This window comes from Lycium ferocissimum, chromosome 8 (assembly GCF_029784015.1).
Source record: "Lycium ferocissimum isolate CSIRO_LF1 chromosome 8, AGI_CSIRO_Lferr_CH_V1, whole genome shotgun sequence".
Lineage (NCBI taxonomy): Eukaryota > Viridiplantae > Streptophyta > Magnoliopsida > Solanales > Solanaceae > Lycium > Lycium ferocissimum.
The window spans coordinates 21,978,617-21,997,301 of record NC_081349.1 but is presented as its reverse complement, the minus strand read 5'-3'; the positions used below and the strand labels follow the sequence as shown (position 1 = coordinate 21,997,301).

Below are 18,685 nucleotides of genomic sequence, written 5' to 3'. Positions count from 1 at the left end.
CTGAATAAAAATCCTAGACCCCCCGTTGCTGGAGAGTTTATGCATATATTTTCCCCCTTGATAGTCAATTGACTCGGATCTGTGTTCAAGTATATAGTAGCTACATCCTAGAATGTTTGAATATTTTAATAATTGATTTGTTTGAGTGCATTTCCTTCAGAGAAGTGCCAGAACTTTATGTTATTTGCAAACTTGAAACCCAAAGAATTTTTCCTCAAAATGTGCACTTTTGGCTCAACAATTTCAGTGGTGTGTTGTTGTTTCTAAGATAATATTATAAATATGCAAAACACATTTGTGGAATGCGACATAAAGATAAAGCATAATGGAAAGAATAAACAAAAGCCGTTATTATACAAGCCAAATGCGATTTATAACCAAATGTGATTTATAAGTCATATGAGAATTATGGCTTGTATTATTTAACGGCTTCAACCTATTCTTTCCTTTTCCATTATGGTTTACCCTTATGTTGCATTCTACAAATGCATTGGGCATATTTTTGGTATTTCCTTAAAAATAATGCACCACTAGAATTGTTGAGCCAAAAATTGCACATTTTGGCTAATATTTGTTTTTTCATTTATCTGTAATTTGGTTTGGAATTTGTTTTTAATACAGAACGAAAATTATCGCTCATCAATTTGAATTATTATGACTTGAAATAATGTGGAAGCCTACAATTGCAGTTGTGAGAGTCATTGTTTTGCATTCCATCCTAATGACAAATTGCTAGTGTGGATAGAAAAATAAAGCATATTAAACCTTCAATTAGCTGATACGCACTTTTCATCCTTGTGCTTGCAATTCTTTCCAAATTTTCAACTGTTAAACTATTTAATGGACAATGCAATGTTAAATATGTATTGTTGCTCAATATTTGAGGGTGATATAGACCAAAATAAGTGTTATTAATTGAAGGGACCAAAAGAGACACGTGTTCTATTAATTGAAGATTAAATGTGCTTAATCAGATAACATAAGGACCAAAATAAGAATTTACTCATAATTGAGAGACCAGAAGTGTTATTATCCCAACCTTTTTTCTTGTGACAAACAAATAGTGCATCAAAAATTACAGAGGTTGGAAAAGAGCTATAGAAGAACAAGTAACACAACTTTACATACACCAAACATTTAAATCAAGTTTCTTCATTGTATCAAAGTCATGAAATATGAAAGCAAGCTATAATAAAATACCAACTCAAGCAGTTACATTGGAAGAAAGTCATGAAGAATATTCCAAAAACTTTCATCTTTTTGTCCGATTAAGCAGTGGTTACTTTGAGATTAGTATTATGATTCTTATTTGCACTTTGTGCTATTAGGCTGCTTCTACTCTTTTGAGTTACAACAAAAGTATAAATAAATGTTGGTCATGCTCGTTTTGTACGTCGTCCAACTTCAAGGGCAAGCTCTGTATAGATTTTCAGGGAATGTCAAGTGCTTTCACAGAATGTGTTAGGGCACCACTGCAAACATTCAAAAACATATTCTATAAGTATCATAACAAAAGAAATATACTTTTATCAAAATATCATTACTGGACGAAACAAGTATTCAGCTTTCTCCAGTATGAAATCCAGAAACAAACTACGCCTCAGTTCCGAACAAGTTGAGGTCGGCTATATGAATCCTCATTGACCATGTTTTCCCATTTTAACACTAGAATGAAATCCACTAGAAAAAGACATACAACAGCCTAGTATTCCAATAGATTATGGAACCTCACGATGAATCATGTGCTTATAAGTGAAGATTTTGTTAACCAAATAAATAATCGAGAGATCCATAACCTAACTCCCTTAAGTATTCTAGCAATCCATGTAAGTTCTCTGTATATCAATTTTGCCTATCAAAAGAATTATACATAACATAGATTATCTACTGCAATATTTTTTGTCTGATGTGCGCAAGTAAACTGCCAATCTTATTATATAAAATATCTTTTGAAATAGCAAGGATGAAACGCATACCTAGAAATGTAGGTAACACCAGTTTGTCCAATTGTGTGCACTGTTTCAAGGGTAACATTTCCTGAAGCCTGCCACCATTATAGCCAAAAAATCATGTCATCGGAAGATATACTTGACGAATAAACGGGAAAACCAAGCACTGCTTTCTTATGAATTAGGAGTTACCAAGCTTCCATGCTATTCCTTGCTCCATGAAGGAATAATAGGGGCCAATGACAATTTTATACTAGTCTTTTCCCAGTGTCAAAACTAGAATATACAAAGCTTAAATGTCCTCATTTTACAGCAAATAAATGTGACATGATATGTTTGTGCTTCCTTTCAACTCTCCTTTTTGGTAAAACTTCCCAGCCTTTCAATTCAAAGATTTGTTTCATTCCATGCGTCTACGACAACATGACAATACGATAGGTCCAAGAGAAAATAAGGAAAGAGGTACCTTGCATTTGCCTTTAGCAGATTCATATGTATGTCATTACGTTTGACAATTTCAATGATTGTAAAGAGGAAAAGTTAGTATGTGTTGCGAGTCTAGTGGCCAATAATGAATATCATACAACTGAGAAAAGTCAAAGGCATTGCATCACATTAATCTTCTATATGCTGACAATTGTGTGAAGCAGTCAAAACTGAAAATGAAATCAGGAGTTACCTCTGTCTCAAACCTCCCATCGATCAAATCTACGGCCTCCTTAAGCATGGATACCTCAACATCCCCGTTAGATAATGGAATAACCATATTGTCCAGCATTATCCTAGTCAATGAAGTCTTTGTTTGAGATGCATATTGTAGAACCTCACGTACTTCTGCAAGAGTCCGGGTCTCAACCTGTTAGTGAAAAAAGGTTTGAAACGCTGCTAAAAATTACCACATATTGTGTAGACACTGGAAGGACCATAGCTCTATTGTAACATAAAATAAAATGCAGTATCATAAATCAAACAATTTAGACGAAATTCCCTACTGATTCGGGCCAATTTATTCTAATAGTACTAAATACTTGTCTTTTAACGGATTGCGCATTCTCTAGAACTGGAGATTCTCTAATCTCACTTATCCCTGGACTGACATACAAGTCCCTAACCAACTAAAAGGATTCCTCACAAATCATCCCAAGCAAGCTTATTTCATTTTAATAACTTATTTATGACTGGATAAGTTATTAGGATTGGATGCTCTCCTCAAATTATCCACATAATTAGTGTTTTTAACTATCCAAAGAAGGTGCAAGTACCAACTTAATGAAAGACAATGCAACTATGTATTATGCAAAGAGCCAAAGGCAGATTTAAAATACATTTCCTCTTAAACTTCTTAGGTTATATTAGGGTGGACGCTAACACTGAAAATTTTCTGAAAAAAATGAAAATTGCACAGCTGTTTCAGCAATATTAATTTTATCTTTTTTACTTTTTCGGTTTTTCCTTTTAGTAACAAAAGAAAATCATTATCAAGAAAGAATGTGGAACTCATGTACATTTTGTGTACCTGAATCCAAAAAAGACCTTGAAAAGTACTCCAAACCCCGAAAACTACTTTGTTTCCCAACTCATTATACTTGGTCAAAATGACCTCATTTTGCTCTCCTGTTTCGGTTATTCGATGTCACGATGTATTCTGGGAATACTACTCTCCTACCAAGAGTATCCACTATCTAGATATAATTATGCAAAATAAAATTCTCGAGTTTTAGGTCAAACATTTGATTTCAACAGATGTGAATTCAGCATCAGAGTAGCATAAAGTTCATATCTTCAGAGATATAAATGGTTTATTATTGAATGGCTCTAGAAATATGTTTATTTGACCAAAATGTACAAAAGCATAGAAAAACCAATGGCAGAAGCTTAAGAATAATATATTCCAAAAATAAACATATCAAAAGTTCAAACAATAAATTTATAAGGTAAGAACTCAGAACTATAAACATATCAAAGAAGTTAATGCAAAGGTATATGAGGCCAACCTCAACCCCCATTTGAAGATTATTTTGCTCCAAATACTGATCGACAGATTTTAGAGCTTTGTTGACACCTCCAGCAGCAGATATGTGATTGTCTTTTATCATCACCATATCAAACAAGCCCATTCTGTGATTCTTCCCCCCACCAATTAATACCTTCAGTTAAAGCCAGGTAGAAAGTCAGCCAAAATAAACTATACATGTGATATCGCCTCTGACAAGTGGATGGTTTTTGATGCGTAGATCTTTACCGCCCATTTATCCACCAAACGTAATCCTGGAGCCGTTTTCCTAGTCTCCAAGACGAAAGCGGGGTGTGCAGCATCTGCCATTGCCTGCAAATATAAAAAGAAAGTCTCTTCAAATCACTACTTTAGAGGCAAAAAGTTGAACTCCGTGATTAGCATGCTTTAGTTGAACCTCATATTATCAAGTAAAAAGAATCTAATTTTGTCTGTCCATTAAAGAGACCAAGATGTATATGGTTTTGGGTCGATGAAAATGTTCTTAAAAGATGTTGTTTGCAGTAGTATTTATATCCTGAAAAAGAAACACATGGAATTAATTTTTTTGGACAGATATTTGATATGTTATTACCTAATCTAGAAGACTAAATGGGTCCATTGAAAGGTAAAAACAAATAGTTGTACCAAAAGTATCAAAACTCAAAGCTCCTTTGCAAATTCCAACAGAAATTTTGTTTAGATTTCACACACTATTTTTGTTTCTGCAGTAACTGTTTCTATAGTTCTTATTCTTTAGAAATCATTGACACTTCATAATTCAAATAAACAGATTGCAAAATCGTTTTCAATATGTGGATCTGACACCTTCTACTGTCTCAGAAGAGTGGATCTGCACAGCCTTATAACGAATACACAGAATCTCTTTTCAAAACTCTCGAAATTTTGGTGAGATGGAGGACTTTTATCATAGGTCAAGGCGGATTCTCAGAGAGACATGAAACCAATGAATTTAGCAAGTTGCGTCCTTATGATGGTACCCTATTCAGGACATTCTTCAGCATCAAGACAAAAAAGAAGTCTAGAAATTTAAATGAGGTTAGCACCCAAGGGAACAACCTAGCAATCATAAAGTCGGTGAAAACCATGGGAAGATCAGGATTCAGATCATAATAGAGACAACAAATATTAGGCCTTTTTTTTTTTTTTTTTTTTTTTTTTTTTTTAACAGGAAAGAAATTAAGTTAAATTAGAAAGAAAGCAGGGAAGCTCAGATGCGAGACTCGTAGTCCTCTGTAAGGGTCAAATGTTAGGTGATTTATTCCCATCGGCCTAAGCCTTTCGCTGACAGAGTTACCCAATACCTATTCTGGTAGGAGCCTGCGAGCTAGTGGGTACCCAATGGAATAATCGAGGTGCGCGCAAACTGGCGGCACCACCGTTATTAGAAAAAGAAACCTAAGTAAGGTTATATCAAATATCAATAGTACTCACAAACTAAGGCGGGCCAATCAAGTAACGCTAGTGGCTTCTCTCATAATCATCTCAGAATAGCTATTGTACTCTATACATTGAAGAATGGAGACTTAAGTTTTTCTACCATAATACATTGGATTGCAAATTGGGACAAAGTCTCCTACTTCAACAGTTTACGAGCTTGATAAATGACCTAACAATCCAACTACACCAACTCACAACAAAGATAGGTTTCTGAACAAAGCTTGGATATTGGTTAAAGTAGAAGTAACATCTTAAGAGTTTACGTCATACATTACCTCATTCAAGACCAACATATTTCATTGATTTTATATATCATAGAGAAATGTCTAAATATGGATCCTCATATGTTCTACGAAAAAGCTTAGCATTCTCGGACATAGAAGAGTTGACCAGTCTGAAACCAACTCATCAATGACAATAACCATTTCCATTCATGAAAATATATTTCAAGATCTTTAATAATGATGAGCTACTTACACGAGGATAAACACACCTTAGTCAGTGTAGCTATTCCACTCATTCTTTGCATAAAATTGAGAACAACCCTCTCAGCTATAACAATGCTGTGGGCCTTTCCTACATAAGTCAAGCGAAGTTTATTAACAAGTCAAAAATCAATAGCAATTAACCATTTCTCACATTTAGTTTACCTTGTACTTTGCCAAAGTTCAAGCCTTTATGAACTTTATCACCATCCTTTATAAACCACCCCACCTGATAACAAGAACAAGAAATTAAAAATTACCCTTTATCAAAACTTCTTCAAAGTAGAAACATTGAAAAATTAATACCTTTAGTGATGGATCAACTTCTGCGAATATCATCTCAGCAAGTGCAATTCCTGCTACAATCCCGTCTTCCTTTGCTAGAAAATAAGCTTCGGATTCCAAGTCAACAGGAATTGTCGCCTTACAGGACACATCTCCTGCATTTTTCACGAGAATACACTGAATAAATAGATTTTTAAAATTGAGTACTCAAATTCACAAGGATAGCTAGGTTCTGCAAAAATTGCTATATTTCCAAGAAATTTAATTAAACAATCTTGCCCATCACACACAATATCCTCAGCTCTTGAACTTAAAAGAAGCAACTTTTACTTATGTTGCTCAGACTCTTCAAAATGTTACGGGGTGGATGTCGGATCCTCCGAAGGTAGTGCATTTCTGGAGGATCCGATGTGGGTGTGGCAATATTTTTGGAGAGTCCAAGCAGCATCGAGTCTTTTACCTCCAAAAGTTGTGGCGGGATGGTAAGTACCCATCAATCCTTAACCAGAGGTCTCGGGTTCAAACTCGATAATGGAGTCCCCTCTACCCACAGAGTGGGACTTCCCAGCATGGATTAGTCTACCCCCACCCCCACCCCCCGCAAACTTTTATGTTCAAGAGCTGAGGATATTGTCATGTATTCTATCAGTATGTGCGTGATGGGAAAGAAACAACTTTTACCACCAAAAATTGCGGTGGGGTGGCAAGTACTCATCCTCTTTAACCCAAGGTCTCGGGTTCAAGCCTGAGAATGGAGTTCCCCAAGGTCTCGGGTTAAAGCCTGAGAATGGAGTTCCCCAAGGTCTCGGGTTCAAGCCTGAGAATGGAGTTCCCTTTACCCCAACGTGGAACTTCCCAGTGCAGAATTAGTCATCTCCCCCCCCCCCCACCCCCCCCCCCCCCCCCAAAAAAAAAAAAAAAAAAAAAAAAAAAGAACCCCACAACAACAACATTTGACAGAACTATAAAAACTGAAGATCATGCTTAGTAAGACCACATAACCTGTAACTTAATTGAGGTAACACAAAAAGATTGAAGCTTGAAGTTCACAAAAACAAAACAAAAAAAGACTATAACCAAACTTCATAAAGCAACTCTCAATTAAATAAAAACTTCACAATTAGCTTAACATTTCCTTAAATACAAAAACTAAGCACAACCCATTTGACAACATAAGATTAAAAAAAGATATTCAAGCTTTAAACCAAACCTAAATCGCCAGCATCTTCAGAAAGGGCAAGTTGAATAACACCCTTTAAATCATAAGTGGGATGTGCTGGAGGCTTCACTACTAATGACTCCACTCTTCTACCTGCATTCTTGGTAGCTATTGCACACATTTTCACAACCAACCTGCAAAAAATTCAATCAAAACTCATAAAAAAAAGCAATCTTTATCAGTATTTAAACATAAAAAATGATTTTCAAGAATCTTTTTCCTCTTTTGGAGTGGTTTTTTCACACAAAATTTGATCAAGATTCATAAAAAAGCAATCTTTATCAGTATTTAACCATAAAAAACGATTTTCAAGAATCTTTTTCTTATTTTAGATTGTTTTTTCAAGCAGAATTTGATCAAGACTCATAAAAGAACAATCTTTATCAGTATATAACAAAAACAAAAAACATGATTTTCAAGAATCTTTTTTCTTGTTCTTTTGGGTGGTTTGAATTGTACCTTGGGGCTGTAATTGCATAAGGGTGCACAGTTGCAGTGAAGGCAAGAACTCTAAACATTGGCAATTTTTTTTGACAAATAAGTTGTTTCCTATTTTTTTTTTTTTATTTGAACAAAATGGTCCTCCAACTATGTCAATTTGTTGTTTTTGATCCATAAGTTTAACAGGTGACCACAAAAGGTCATTTTGCACTTACTTTTTCCTGATTTTAGGATAAAAAGAAAGACATCTGAAAGCAGCTTTTATTTTGTTGTTCACATTTACTACTTGTCAAGTAGGAAAATGAGGGCCGTCAGTTCGTCAAATCAAGGACATAAAGCTATTTTTCTATTTCAATTTATGTAATATTTTTTATTTTTTGAGATTTAAACTGCATGAACTTTGATTAATATTTTGAGACATATTTTTTTACCAAATTGATATGAGAAAAGTTGCAACTTATAATACTTTTATGTAGTTTTCAAATATTGAATTAATCTAATCCAATTTAGTTTTAAAATTTAGTCAAATTGACTCTCGAAAAGCGAAATGTATCACATAAATTGTGACGGAAGGAGTATAACATAAAATTAAGAGTCTTTTTTCGAGATATTAGGTAGATAACTTTTTGCTTTTTAAGATCATCACTTATATTATAACTTTAGTTGTACATTTGACGAGTGAGAGTTGCTCTAGTGATAGATCTTCTTCATCCTCAACCATGAAGATTGGGAGTTCAAGTTACTAAGTGGAGTAAAAATGGCGGAAAATTATTGGTGTTCCTTCCGAGACTAACAATTGTGATTTATATATAAAAAAAATAAAAGAAAAAGAAGAAATTACAATATCATAGTTGGAAATTGAACTGTGTTCTAAAGTAAGTTATGAACCTCTTTATCACTATATTAAAATATTTCCTTATGTTATGGGGATTACTTCCAGAAACATATGATCGAAAGTTAATAAAATGCAATGCAAAGAAGAAGAATAAAAAAAGTAGAAAAGTCCTACTTGAAAGCTTGAAAATTGAACATTGTCAGAGAAAAAAAAAGTGAGTTTTGTCTGAAATTGTTATACAATAATAAGCCTCAAATAAATTAAAAGTACAACCAATCATATGTGTTTCTGTTAAAATCGAGATAAGAACAAGAATTTAGAGAGACAAGAATAATGAGAGAATTCTTTTTGCTTTGTATTTATTATAATGACCACCTTATATAAAAGTAAGATCTTCCTTCTCCTAGTACAATAAAATAACTTTATTCTAATAAAACTATAATTCCTATATTATCATAATTGCAACTGTACCATAAATAAATGATTATATACTCTCAATACCCCTCAGGTTGGAGCCCCAAAGCTTTTGTAAACACATCGGTCAATTGTTCACTGGTGGACACGTGACTGGGGAGTATTAGACCGGATTGGAGTGCATTCCGGAGGTAGTGACAGTCAACTTCAATGTGTTTAGTCCGTTCATGAAACACCGGATTACGTGCAAAATATAATGCTGCTTGACTATCACAATACATTTTCAGCGGAGATTTATGGTCAACACCCAAACTATGCAAGATTTCCTTTAGCCATTTCAATTCACAAACTGTCATTGTCATTGACCTGCATGCCTCCGCTGACGAGTGAGACAATGTGTTGCTTCTTAGTTTTCATGATATGGGTGAATTCCCGAGGGAGAAAACTAACCGGTAAGTGATTTTCGAGTCATCGGACATCCGGCCCAGTTCGAATCACACCATCGGTGCATGTCTTTGGAGGCTTCACTACTAATGACTCCGCTGTTCTACCTGCATACTTGGTAGCTATTGCCAGGGGCGGATCCAGGATTTTCATCCAGGGTGTTCGGAAAAAAAAGAAAGCTAAATATACACTGTAATTTTTTGCCGAGGGTGTTCGAAAGTTAATATATGCACATAAATACAGAAAATTTACCCTATATATACACTGTAATTTTTTGCCGAGGGTGTTCGGGTGAACACTCTCGGTTGGCTGTGCATCCGCCACTGGCTATTGCACACATTTTCACAACCAACCTGCAAATTTCCAACAAAAAATCCAATCGAAACTCATAAAAAAAAAAAAAACAATCTTCATCAGTATTTAACCATAAAAAATGATTTTCAAGAATCTTTTCCTCTTTTGGAGTGGTTTTTAAACACAGAATTTGAACAAGATTCATAAAAAATGAAGAAACAATCTTTGTCAGTATTTAACCCAAAAAATTTGATTTTCAAGAATCTTTTTCCTCTTTTGGAGTGGTTTTTTTGCACAGAATTTGGTCAAGACTCATAAAATAAGCAATCTTTATCAGTATATAACAAAAATAAATAAAACATGATTTTCAAGAATCTTTTTTTGCTTCTTTTGGATGGAATTGAGTGGTTTGGAGAAACCTTGGAATTTTGGGGTGTGAAAGGAATATTTTGGCAAATAAGAAAGAGCCTTTGCGTTTTCCATATATTTTTTTCTCCTTATTTGGACAAAATGGTCCTCCAACTATGTCAATTTGTTGCTTTTGATCCATAAGGTTTAACAGGTGACCACAAAAGGTCATTTTGCACTTCCCTTTTGGTGATTTAGGATAAAACTAGATGGAAGGAGCACGGGCCAAGATGCAAATTGTATTGGGTAAAGATCACGGATGCCCCCCTTAAATTAAAATAATTACCTGCCCATACCCCATTACTTTCGTATCCAAAAGAAAATTAAAAATATTTACCCAAAATGCCCTTAGTTATGATACCAATATGGTATATAAATATACTGAGATGGTATCATGGAAGATGCTTCAGTCCTTCTCTTAGTCCTCCATGATACCATAATGGTATATAAATATACCGAGATGGTATCATGAAGATGCTTCAGGTATCATGAAGATGCTTCAGTTCTTCTCTTAGTCCTCCATGATACCATCATGTTATATAAATATACCGAGACGGTATTATAATGATCGCATTTATTAAAAATGACACACTTTTCTCGAAAAAAAAGAAAAAAAAAACCTCTATGATACCATCGTCTTATATACATATACCGTGATGGTATCATGAAGGACTGCTTCAGTCCTTCAATGAGACACTCCTCACGACCATGGTACAATCATGGTATATACATATACTGAAATGGTATCATGGAGGACTATTTCAGTCCTTCCCTTAGTCTTCCATGATACCATCATGATATATAAATATATTGCAATGATATCACGGAGGAAGGGGTTTGACTAGGGGTATGTCGGGTAAATATTTCCAGCCTGTGGGGATAGATGCGAAAATAGTTTGGGAGGGGGCATGGGCAGGTAAATATTTTATATTTTAAGGGTATTCAGTGATGTTTTCCAAATTGTATTTCATACTAGCAAAGCAAGTCCGTGCTATGCACGGCCCAATATGCTACTTCCTCCGTCCTAATTTAATTGTCTCATTTTTCATTTTGATCTGACTCAAAAAAGTGCCTTTTCCTATATTTAGTAAGTTGACAATTTAAATATGCGATATACAAAGTTTAAAGTCACAAGATTCAAAGGATATTTTACTACATTACACACATCTTTAATTTAAGACACTTAAATTGAGACGGAGGAGTATGTCTTAATCTTGATTTTTCCTGGAGGTGTTCGATCTGGTGGCAATATCAGTACTGCCATATAAAATTAAAATACATAATCATAAATATTTAGACTTTTTTTTTGTACATCTTACGCAAAATAGGACATTTTGTACTGTATCTAGGGGTGTCAATGGGACGGTTCGGTCGGTTATTTTAAAAAAGTTATACCATCCCAATTCTTCGGTTATTTTATTTTGTAGAACCAAAATTAGAATTTTCGAGACCGTCCCATCATCTTTTTCTTCGGTATCGGTACGGTTCGGTTAATTTTTGTTTATTTTAGTTTTAAAGTGTCACCTAAGAATATACCACCATTAAAATGTAACGACACAGACCTCCACAAACCTATTTGTAGTACACCATCAAATAAAGTTTCTATTTGTTTCTTATGAAATATTTAATATAAAAGCTATTAAAAAAAACTAAACAAAGCAATTAAACTGAAATATGTTATATCAAGTTACAAGACAACAACGATGGCATCATTGCGATGTGAATCCTCACTGATTGACCAGGGAGAATAACTTGCCAAAGACAACGATGTTGAATTGAGCCAAAACAAACATTAGCTTGTATGCCACAGAAACCACAGCTTGAATTTGATACATATGCATCAAGCAACATAGTAGAGGAGACCAACATGGAGGTAAACTTCTGTTAGTGCTAACTATAACCAAAACTGCCTACTTAAATCATCTAAATCTATGACCGTATGACTATGTATATAAGGTATCCTTTTGAAACTAAATCCAATCAACTAAAGGCCCAAAATTTAGTGGCCGAAATTCTTTTTTATATTTGAAACAGAACTTATAAAATATATTTTATATATTCAATTTAACATATTTGTAATATATAAAATATATTTCATACATGTAAGGCTATTCGGTTCGGTTCGGGAATTTTTCGGGTTTTTGTATAAATTAAAAAGACCACCCTAATTATTCGGAACGGTTATAAGCTAGAATAAAAATTCACGGTTTTATTGAAAAAACACTATAAATCGGTTCAGTATGGTTAGATTCGGTCGGTTTTTCATATTTTTTGACACCCCTAACTGTATCTATCAAAGACAACATAAGCTCACTATACCTTGAAGCACGTTATAGCTACAATCTAGTGCATTATTCTCCACGAGTACCAGTTGTATGTGAAGCTTAGTATACAATTCTTGTTATTCCGAAAACAACAACACAGGAGGAGCTCCGTATTACCTTCAAAAAGTAAGTAAATGTCAATCAACAATGAAAATGTAGAGATGCTATAAATCCAATTGACAAACAAAAACCTCATAGAATAATAAAACCAAATATGTTTCAGCGGGCAATGGAGCGCTCACATATTGAAAATTTGATATTAGCAACACACAAACAATTATACAGTAAAAATGCTCATGAATAAAATGGAATAAGAATTAGTACTATACCATTAATTCAACCATGCATGAGAATTGAAAATGGAAAAGCATGCAGATAATCCCAAAAAGCTAAGACATGTGTCAACCAAAAGAGGGTAGTAAAAAGCTCACTCAATACGTGTGAACATGAAAAGTGGGAAGAAATCATTCACTAATGAGATACTACCAAGTTTATAGCACAATACATTTTACTTTTTGTATAACTATTCATTGTGTTCGTCCCTCTTGTGTTGGGAAGAAACAAGCAATAACCAAATTGCACGACGAGGTAACAACGGAAGAAATATCCAAGTCGAAACTTCCCACACTATTTGAATCAAGAGAAGACAATAAACACTAGCACAAATGGAAATCCAGGCAGCAGTTATACCAACAATAAAATAGCAAAGCAAGTAAAAATAAATCGAATGGAAGAGACACCAAATTTACGTGGTAAAACCCCTTCAAGGTGAAGAGAAAACATCCACGGGACCTCCGGCCCACAAAAGCTCCACTATAAACAACAAGAGTTACAACAATTTTCTCCAAATGGCTACAACAACAAAGCCAAGAACGGATCAACAATACATAAAAGATAGCACCAAAACTAGTGAAGAAAGGAGAGAAATCACCCCCAAAAATGAGCTACTGTTCGTACTTGAAAACCGGAGCTATAGACAACAAAATCCGATCTTCACCGTTGAAATCGAAGAACCAGATGTTGAGAACCCCCAGTTAAAATTTCAGCACGATCCAACGGTTAACGAATCGGGAAACGCAGTTTAAAGCGGACTGCTGTAGCAGAAAATTTCTGGACAAAAATCTGCTTTCTCTCTCACGTTTTTCTCTCTATATGGCTGCTATGAATTCACTCTTGTGTTCTCAAAAATAAGACCTAAATTGATCCTATATATAGAGGAAATTTTGGGCAAAATTGGCCTGGTCCAAATTGGATTGAGTTTTATTAATCCAATTCCACATAGGAAGGGAAAACCCAAAAACCTAATTGGATTGGGTTTTATTAATCCAATTCCACATAGGAAGGGAAAACCCAAAAACCTAACAATTCTCCCCCTCCCGACTATGTGGAGGAAACTGCCATCCCGGCGATCAAGCAACGCTTTAAATCTAGACTCGCGACCAAGCTTAGGACAACTCCGAATAGATGACATCTTCACAAATGGAGAAACGATTTCATCAAAATCAACTCCTTCTTCTCGATTAAAGCCCTTGACAACCAATCTAGCCTTGTACCGTGCCCGGGTTACCATCTTCATGTTTCACCCTAAAAACCCGCCTGTTTTTCAAAGCTTTTCTGTCTTTAGGAAGCTTTACCAGATCAAATGTATGATTATCATGCAAGGATTTAATCTTATCTTGCATAGCATCAAACCACCTTTCTTTTTCTTCACTATCCATGGCCTCATCAAAACTTTCAGGTTCTCCCCCATCAGTCAAAAGTACAAACTCATTGGGAGAATAACGAGATGAAGGTACTTTCTCTCTAATAGATCTTCTGAGAGAAGTCTCTCGGAACATCAATAAGAATCGGTTCTTTCGTCAACCACATCATCTTCCACCTGAGCATCAACAACTTCATGCCGGTCATTCGAACATGATCACTATCTTCATTATCAACTTGATCTTCATTATTTTGAAGATTTTCTTCGGATGCAATAGTCACAGTGAATCGGATCAACATCAACTAAGCTCTCGTTGCTGCGAGAATCAACCTTCTCGCCTTTGTCAAAATCTTCAATTGTCTGGTCTTCAAAGAACACAACATCACGACTTCTAACAAGTTTCTTCTCAACTAGATCATAGAAACGATAGCCAAATTCGCCTTGACCATAACCAATAAAGATACACTGTCTAGTTTTAACCTCTCATCCTTAGGAACATGCATAAAGGCCTTACACCCGAAGACTCTCAAATGAGTATAAGAGACATCCTTACCAAACCAAACTCTGTCAGGGACATCACCCTCCAAAGCAACAATAGGAGATAAATTGATAACATAAGCGACGGTATTAAGTGCTTCGCCCAAAATGAATGCAGCGACTTAGCATCCGAAAGCAAACATCTAACCCTCTCAACTAGAGTTCGTTCATCCTCTGCTAGTCCATTTAATCGAGGAGTCTTTGGAGGAGTTTTCTGATCCCGAATACCCTGCTGTCTACAATAGTTATCAAAGGGACCAATGTATTCACCACTATTGTCTGAGCGGATGCATTTTAGTATCTTCCCTGTCTGTCTCTCAACCAAGGCTTTAAAAGGACCACACAAATCATAATGTACCAACTCCAGCAAATCCAGCTTTCTTGAAGGCGAATGACTGTGAAAAGAAACTCTTTTCTATTTCCCGGCTAAGCAATGAACACATCTCTTTAACTTTGCTTGTTTCTCCGTTAAAGCAAATTCTTCTTAGCCAATTTATCAATCTCCTTCTCGCTCATGACTCGGCCTTCTATGCCATAATTCGATGAAGTATCATTCTCTACCAAATTTACCGAGTCACCACAAATGGAGCCACGAAATAAGTACAAGTCGACATCTTGTTACCTCGAGCCACAACCATTGAACCTTTAAGAAGCTTCCACTGGCCACCACCAATGGTTTGATCATAACCATCATCATCAAGCTTTCCTACAGAAATTAAATTCAGACGAACATTTGGAGCATGCTTGACATTGTTAAGAACCAACCTCGAACCGTTCTTACTTTTCAAGCAAACTGTGCCAATGCCAAGTACCTCAACCTCACTATTATTGCCCATTCGTAAATTTTCAAAATTACCCAGAGTATAAGAAGAAAATAATTCCGTCTTTGGCGTGACATGAGAAGTGGCACCTGAATCCACAAACCAAGTAGACTCATCACAAACAAGATTGATATCATTTTTACCACAAGCAACAAGAAGATCATTTTCAGCAACAACAGCAACACGATTTTCATTATCGCCTTCTTTCTTTTGCCTTTTCTGGTTTATCTTAAACTTGGAGCAATGTTTCTTGATGTGCCCTTTCAAGTGGCAATAGTCACATGTAAGATTCTTGTACCTGGAGGATCTTGACTTGCTTCTACTTTTGCCTCTGTCATTCTGACCTCTGAAGTTACTTCTCCCCCTGTCTTCAATAACCAAAATATCGGAGTGTGAAGTTGAAGAAGACGAAGCTTGAGATCTTCTTCTCATCTCTTCATTTAAAACACCACTCTTAGCATATTCCATGGTTACACCATCACTGAGAGCAGAATTAGTCAAAGAAACTCGAAGAGTTTCCCAATCTGGCAGTATTAAGAAGCCAAAGTCCCCGTATTTCTTCATCAAACTTGACACCCATTCCGCATACCGATCAAGGACACCCCGAAAATCATTGATATGATCAAATAGGATCGCCCTCTTTGTATCTAATATTCATCAATTGTTTCGTAGGAACAACTTATTATTGCCGATCTCGAAGCATAAAGTGTCTTGAGCTTTTCCCATAAGCTTTTAGCATTTGTCTCATTCACAATATGATTTCGAACATTATCTTCAACCCATTGCCTGATATAGCCACAAACCTGTAAGTGCTCAAATTCCCACTCTTCATCTTTAATAGACTCAGTTTTCTTAGAAGCAAACACAGGTAAATGCAATTTCTTGACAAATAGAAGATCTTTCATCTTGCTTTTCCAAATATGGTAATTACTGCCATTTAAACAAACCATCTTGCTCATATTTGCCTCCATCATTCAAATAGACAATCAACACAACCAAATACAACCACAAGCTCTGGTACCAATTTGTTGGGAAGAAACAAGCAATAACCAAATTGCACGACGAGGTAACAGCGGAAGAAATACTCAAGTCGAAACTTCCCACACTATTTGAACCAAGAGAAGACAATAAACACTAGCACAAATGGAAATCCAGGCAGCAGCTATACCAACAATAAAATAGCAAAGCAAGCAAAAATAAATTGAATGGAAGAGACACCAAATTTACGTGGTAAAACCCCTTCAAGGTGAAGAGAAAACATCCACGGGACCTCCGGCCCACAAAAGCTCCACTATAAAAAACAAGAGTTACAAAAAATTTCTCCAAATGGCTACAACAATAAAGCCAAGAACGGATCAACAATACATAAAAGATAGCACCAAAACTAGTGAAGAAAGGAGAGAAATCACCCCCCAAAAACGAGCTACTGTTCGTACTCGAAAACTGGAGCTATAGACAACAAAATCCGATCTGCACCGTTGAAATCGAAGAACCAGATGTTGAGAACCCCCAGTTAAAATTTCAGCACGATCCAACGGTTAACGAATCGGGAAACGCAGTTTAAAGTGGACTGCACGTTATAGAAAATTTCTGGACAAAAATCGCTTTCTCTCTCACGTTTTTCTCTCTATATGGCTGCTATGAATTCACTCTTGTGTTCTAAAAAATAATACCTAAATTGATCCTATATATAGAGAAAATTTTGGGCAAAATTGGCCTGGTCAAATTGGATTGGGTTTTATTAATCCAATTCCACATAGGAAGGGAAAACCCAAAAACCTAATTGGATTGAGTTTTATTAATCCAATTCCACATAGGAAGGGAAAACCCAAAAACCTAACATCTTGAACATTTATATATAATAAAAAAATATAATAGAAACAAAAACAATTATACACATACAGTAAAAATGCTCATGAATAAAATGAAATAAGAATTAGTACTATACCATTAATTCAACCGTGCATGAGAATTGAAAATGGAAAAGGATGCAGATAATCCCAAAAAGCTAAGACATGTGTCAACCAAAAGAGGATAGTAAACAGCTCACTCAATTAAGGGTGTCAAGCGGCCGGGCCGGGCCATTTAAACGTGGGCCACAAGGGGCTGGGCCGTAAGTTAGGGGGCCGGGCTTGGAGAGGGAAAAGGGTGTCCGGCCCAGCCCACCTCGGATAGGGGCTACACCTCGGGCTAACCGGGCCGGGCCGGGTTATAGTTAGTGGGCCGGATCGGATTTTAGTTAGTGGGCCGGGCCGGGTTTTAGTTAGTGGGCCGGGCCGGGTTTTAGTTAGTGGACCGGGCCGAATTTTAATTATTTTAAAAAAAATCCTAATACTAAAATTTATTAAGTTTGATACTTTAAAATCTAGTTGTTGTCAACTTTATTTTAACCATCAAGTTCCTTAAATTATACTTTGGCCCTATTTTCAATCTATAAATACCATTCCTTCTTCTCCATATTATCTCACAATTCCCTACTCTCCTCTTTCTCTAAATTTCCTACTCATCTAAATCTCTCTGTCTCTCTCTCTCTTCCAACTTCATTCCAACAACATATTCAAGATATTCACAAATATACCATTAACATATACAAGATATACATAAATTAGGAACTTTTTTTTTTGCTATAAATAAGCTAATCTTTTTAACCCCCCCTCCCCACACCAAAAAAAAAGGTTGCAATGAAATCACACAGTAACTAAATGGGAACAATGCACATGAGTTTTGATACTAAACTAAAGTTCTTAATTTAATTATCTCATCTGATCCTAAGTCCTAATGTCATGTGTAGATTGTCACCTCTCCATCATCGGGGGAGACATTTCAATACGCTAAAAATATTTAATTATTATTATATATAAAATATTTGAAACTAATAAGATTTTATTAATATATTATTATATATATAACTAATAGTTTATATTATTATATCCGTATAACCTATTGAAATATTTTTGAACTTGTGTAAGCCAACAACAGATAGTAACTTAAAAGGGGTATTTGATTTATTTCACGCATCGCAATTTTAGAGGCTTGTCATTTCACCGATTTTGTCGCCCTATTATAATGTCTT

The 18,685-nt window shown here is 35.4% G+C and overlaps 1 protein-coding gene and 1 long non-coding RNA gene across 3 annotated transcripts in view; one reads left to right on the top strand and one right to left on the bottom strand.

Annotated features, from left to right (window-relative positions):
* LOC132067541 (uncharacterized) overlaps positions 1-18,685 on the top strand; it is a 77,284-nt gene that overhangs the window by 8,834 nt on the left and 49,765 nt on the right. The gene's annotated exons all lie outside the window — the stretch shown is intronic.
* Positions 1,099-10,040, bottom strand: LOC132067538 (quinolinate phosphoribosyltransferase [decarboxylating] 1a-like). Of its 2 annotated transcripts, none has more exons than XM_059460803.1 (10): positions 9,880-10,040; positions 7,384-7,526; positions 6,195-6,328; positions 6,054-6,117; positions 5,897-5,979; positions 4,192-4,275; positions 3,944-4,096; positions 2,629-2,805; positions 1,977-2,044; positions 1,099-1,472 (listed from the first exon to the last, which is right to left on the bottom strand). In XM_059460803.1, the coding sequence occupies exons 1-10, from the start codon at positions 10,023-10,025 to the stop codon at positions 1,430-1,432; spliced, it is 1,095 nt and encodes a 364-aa protein (XP_059316786.1). In that variant the 5' UTR covers positions 10,026-10,040; the 3' UTR covers positions 1,099-1,429. The 2 variants fall into 2 exon arrangements, with proteins under 2 accessions (XP_059316786.1, XP_059316788.1); XM_059460805.1 differs by lacking the exon at positions 9,880-10,040 and adding an exon at positions 7,852-7,914.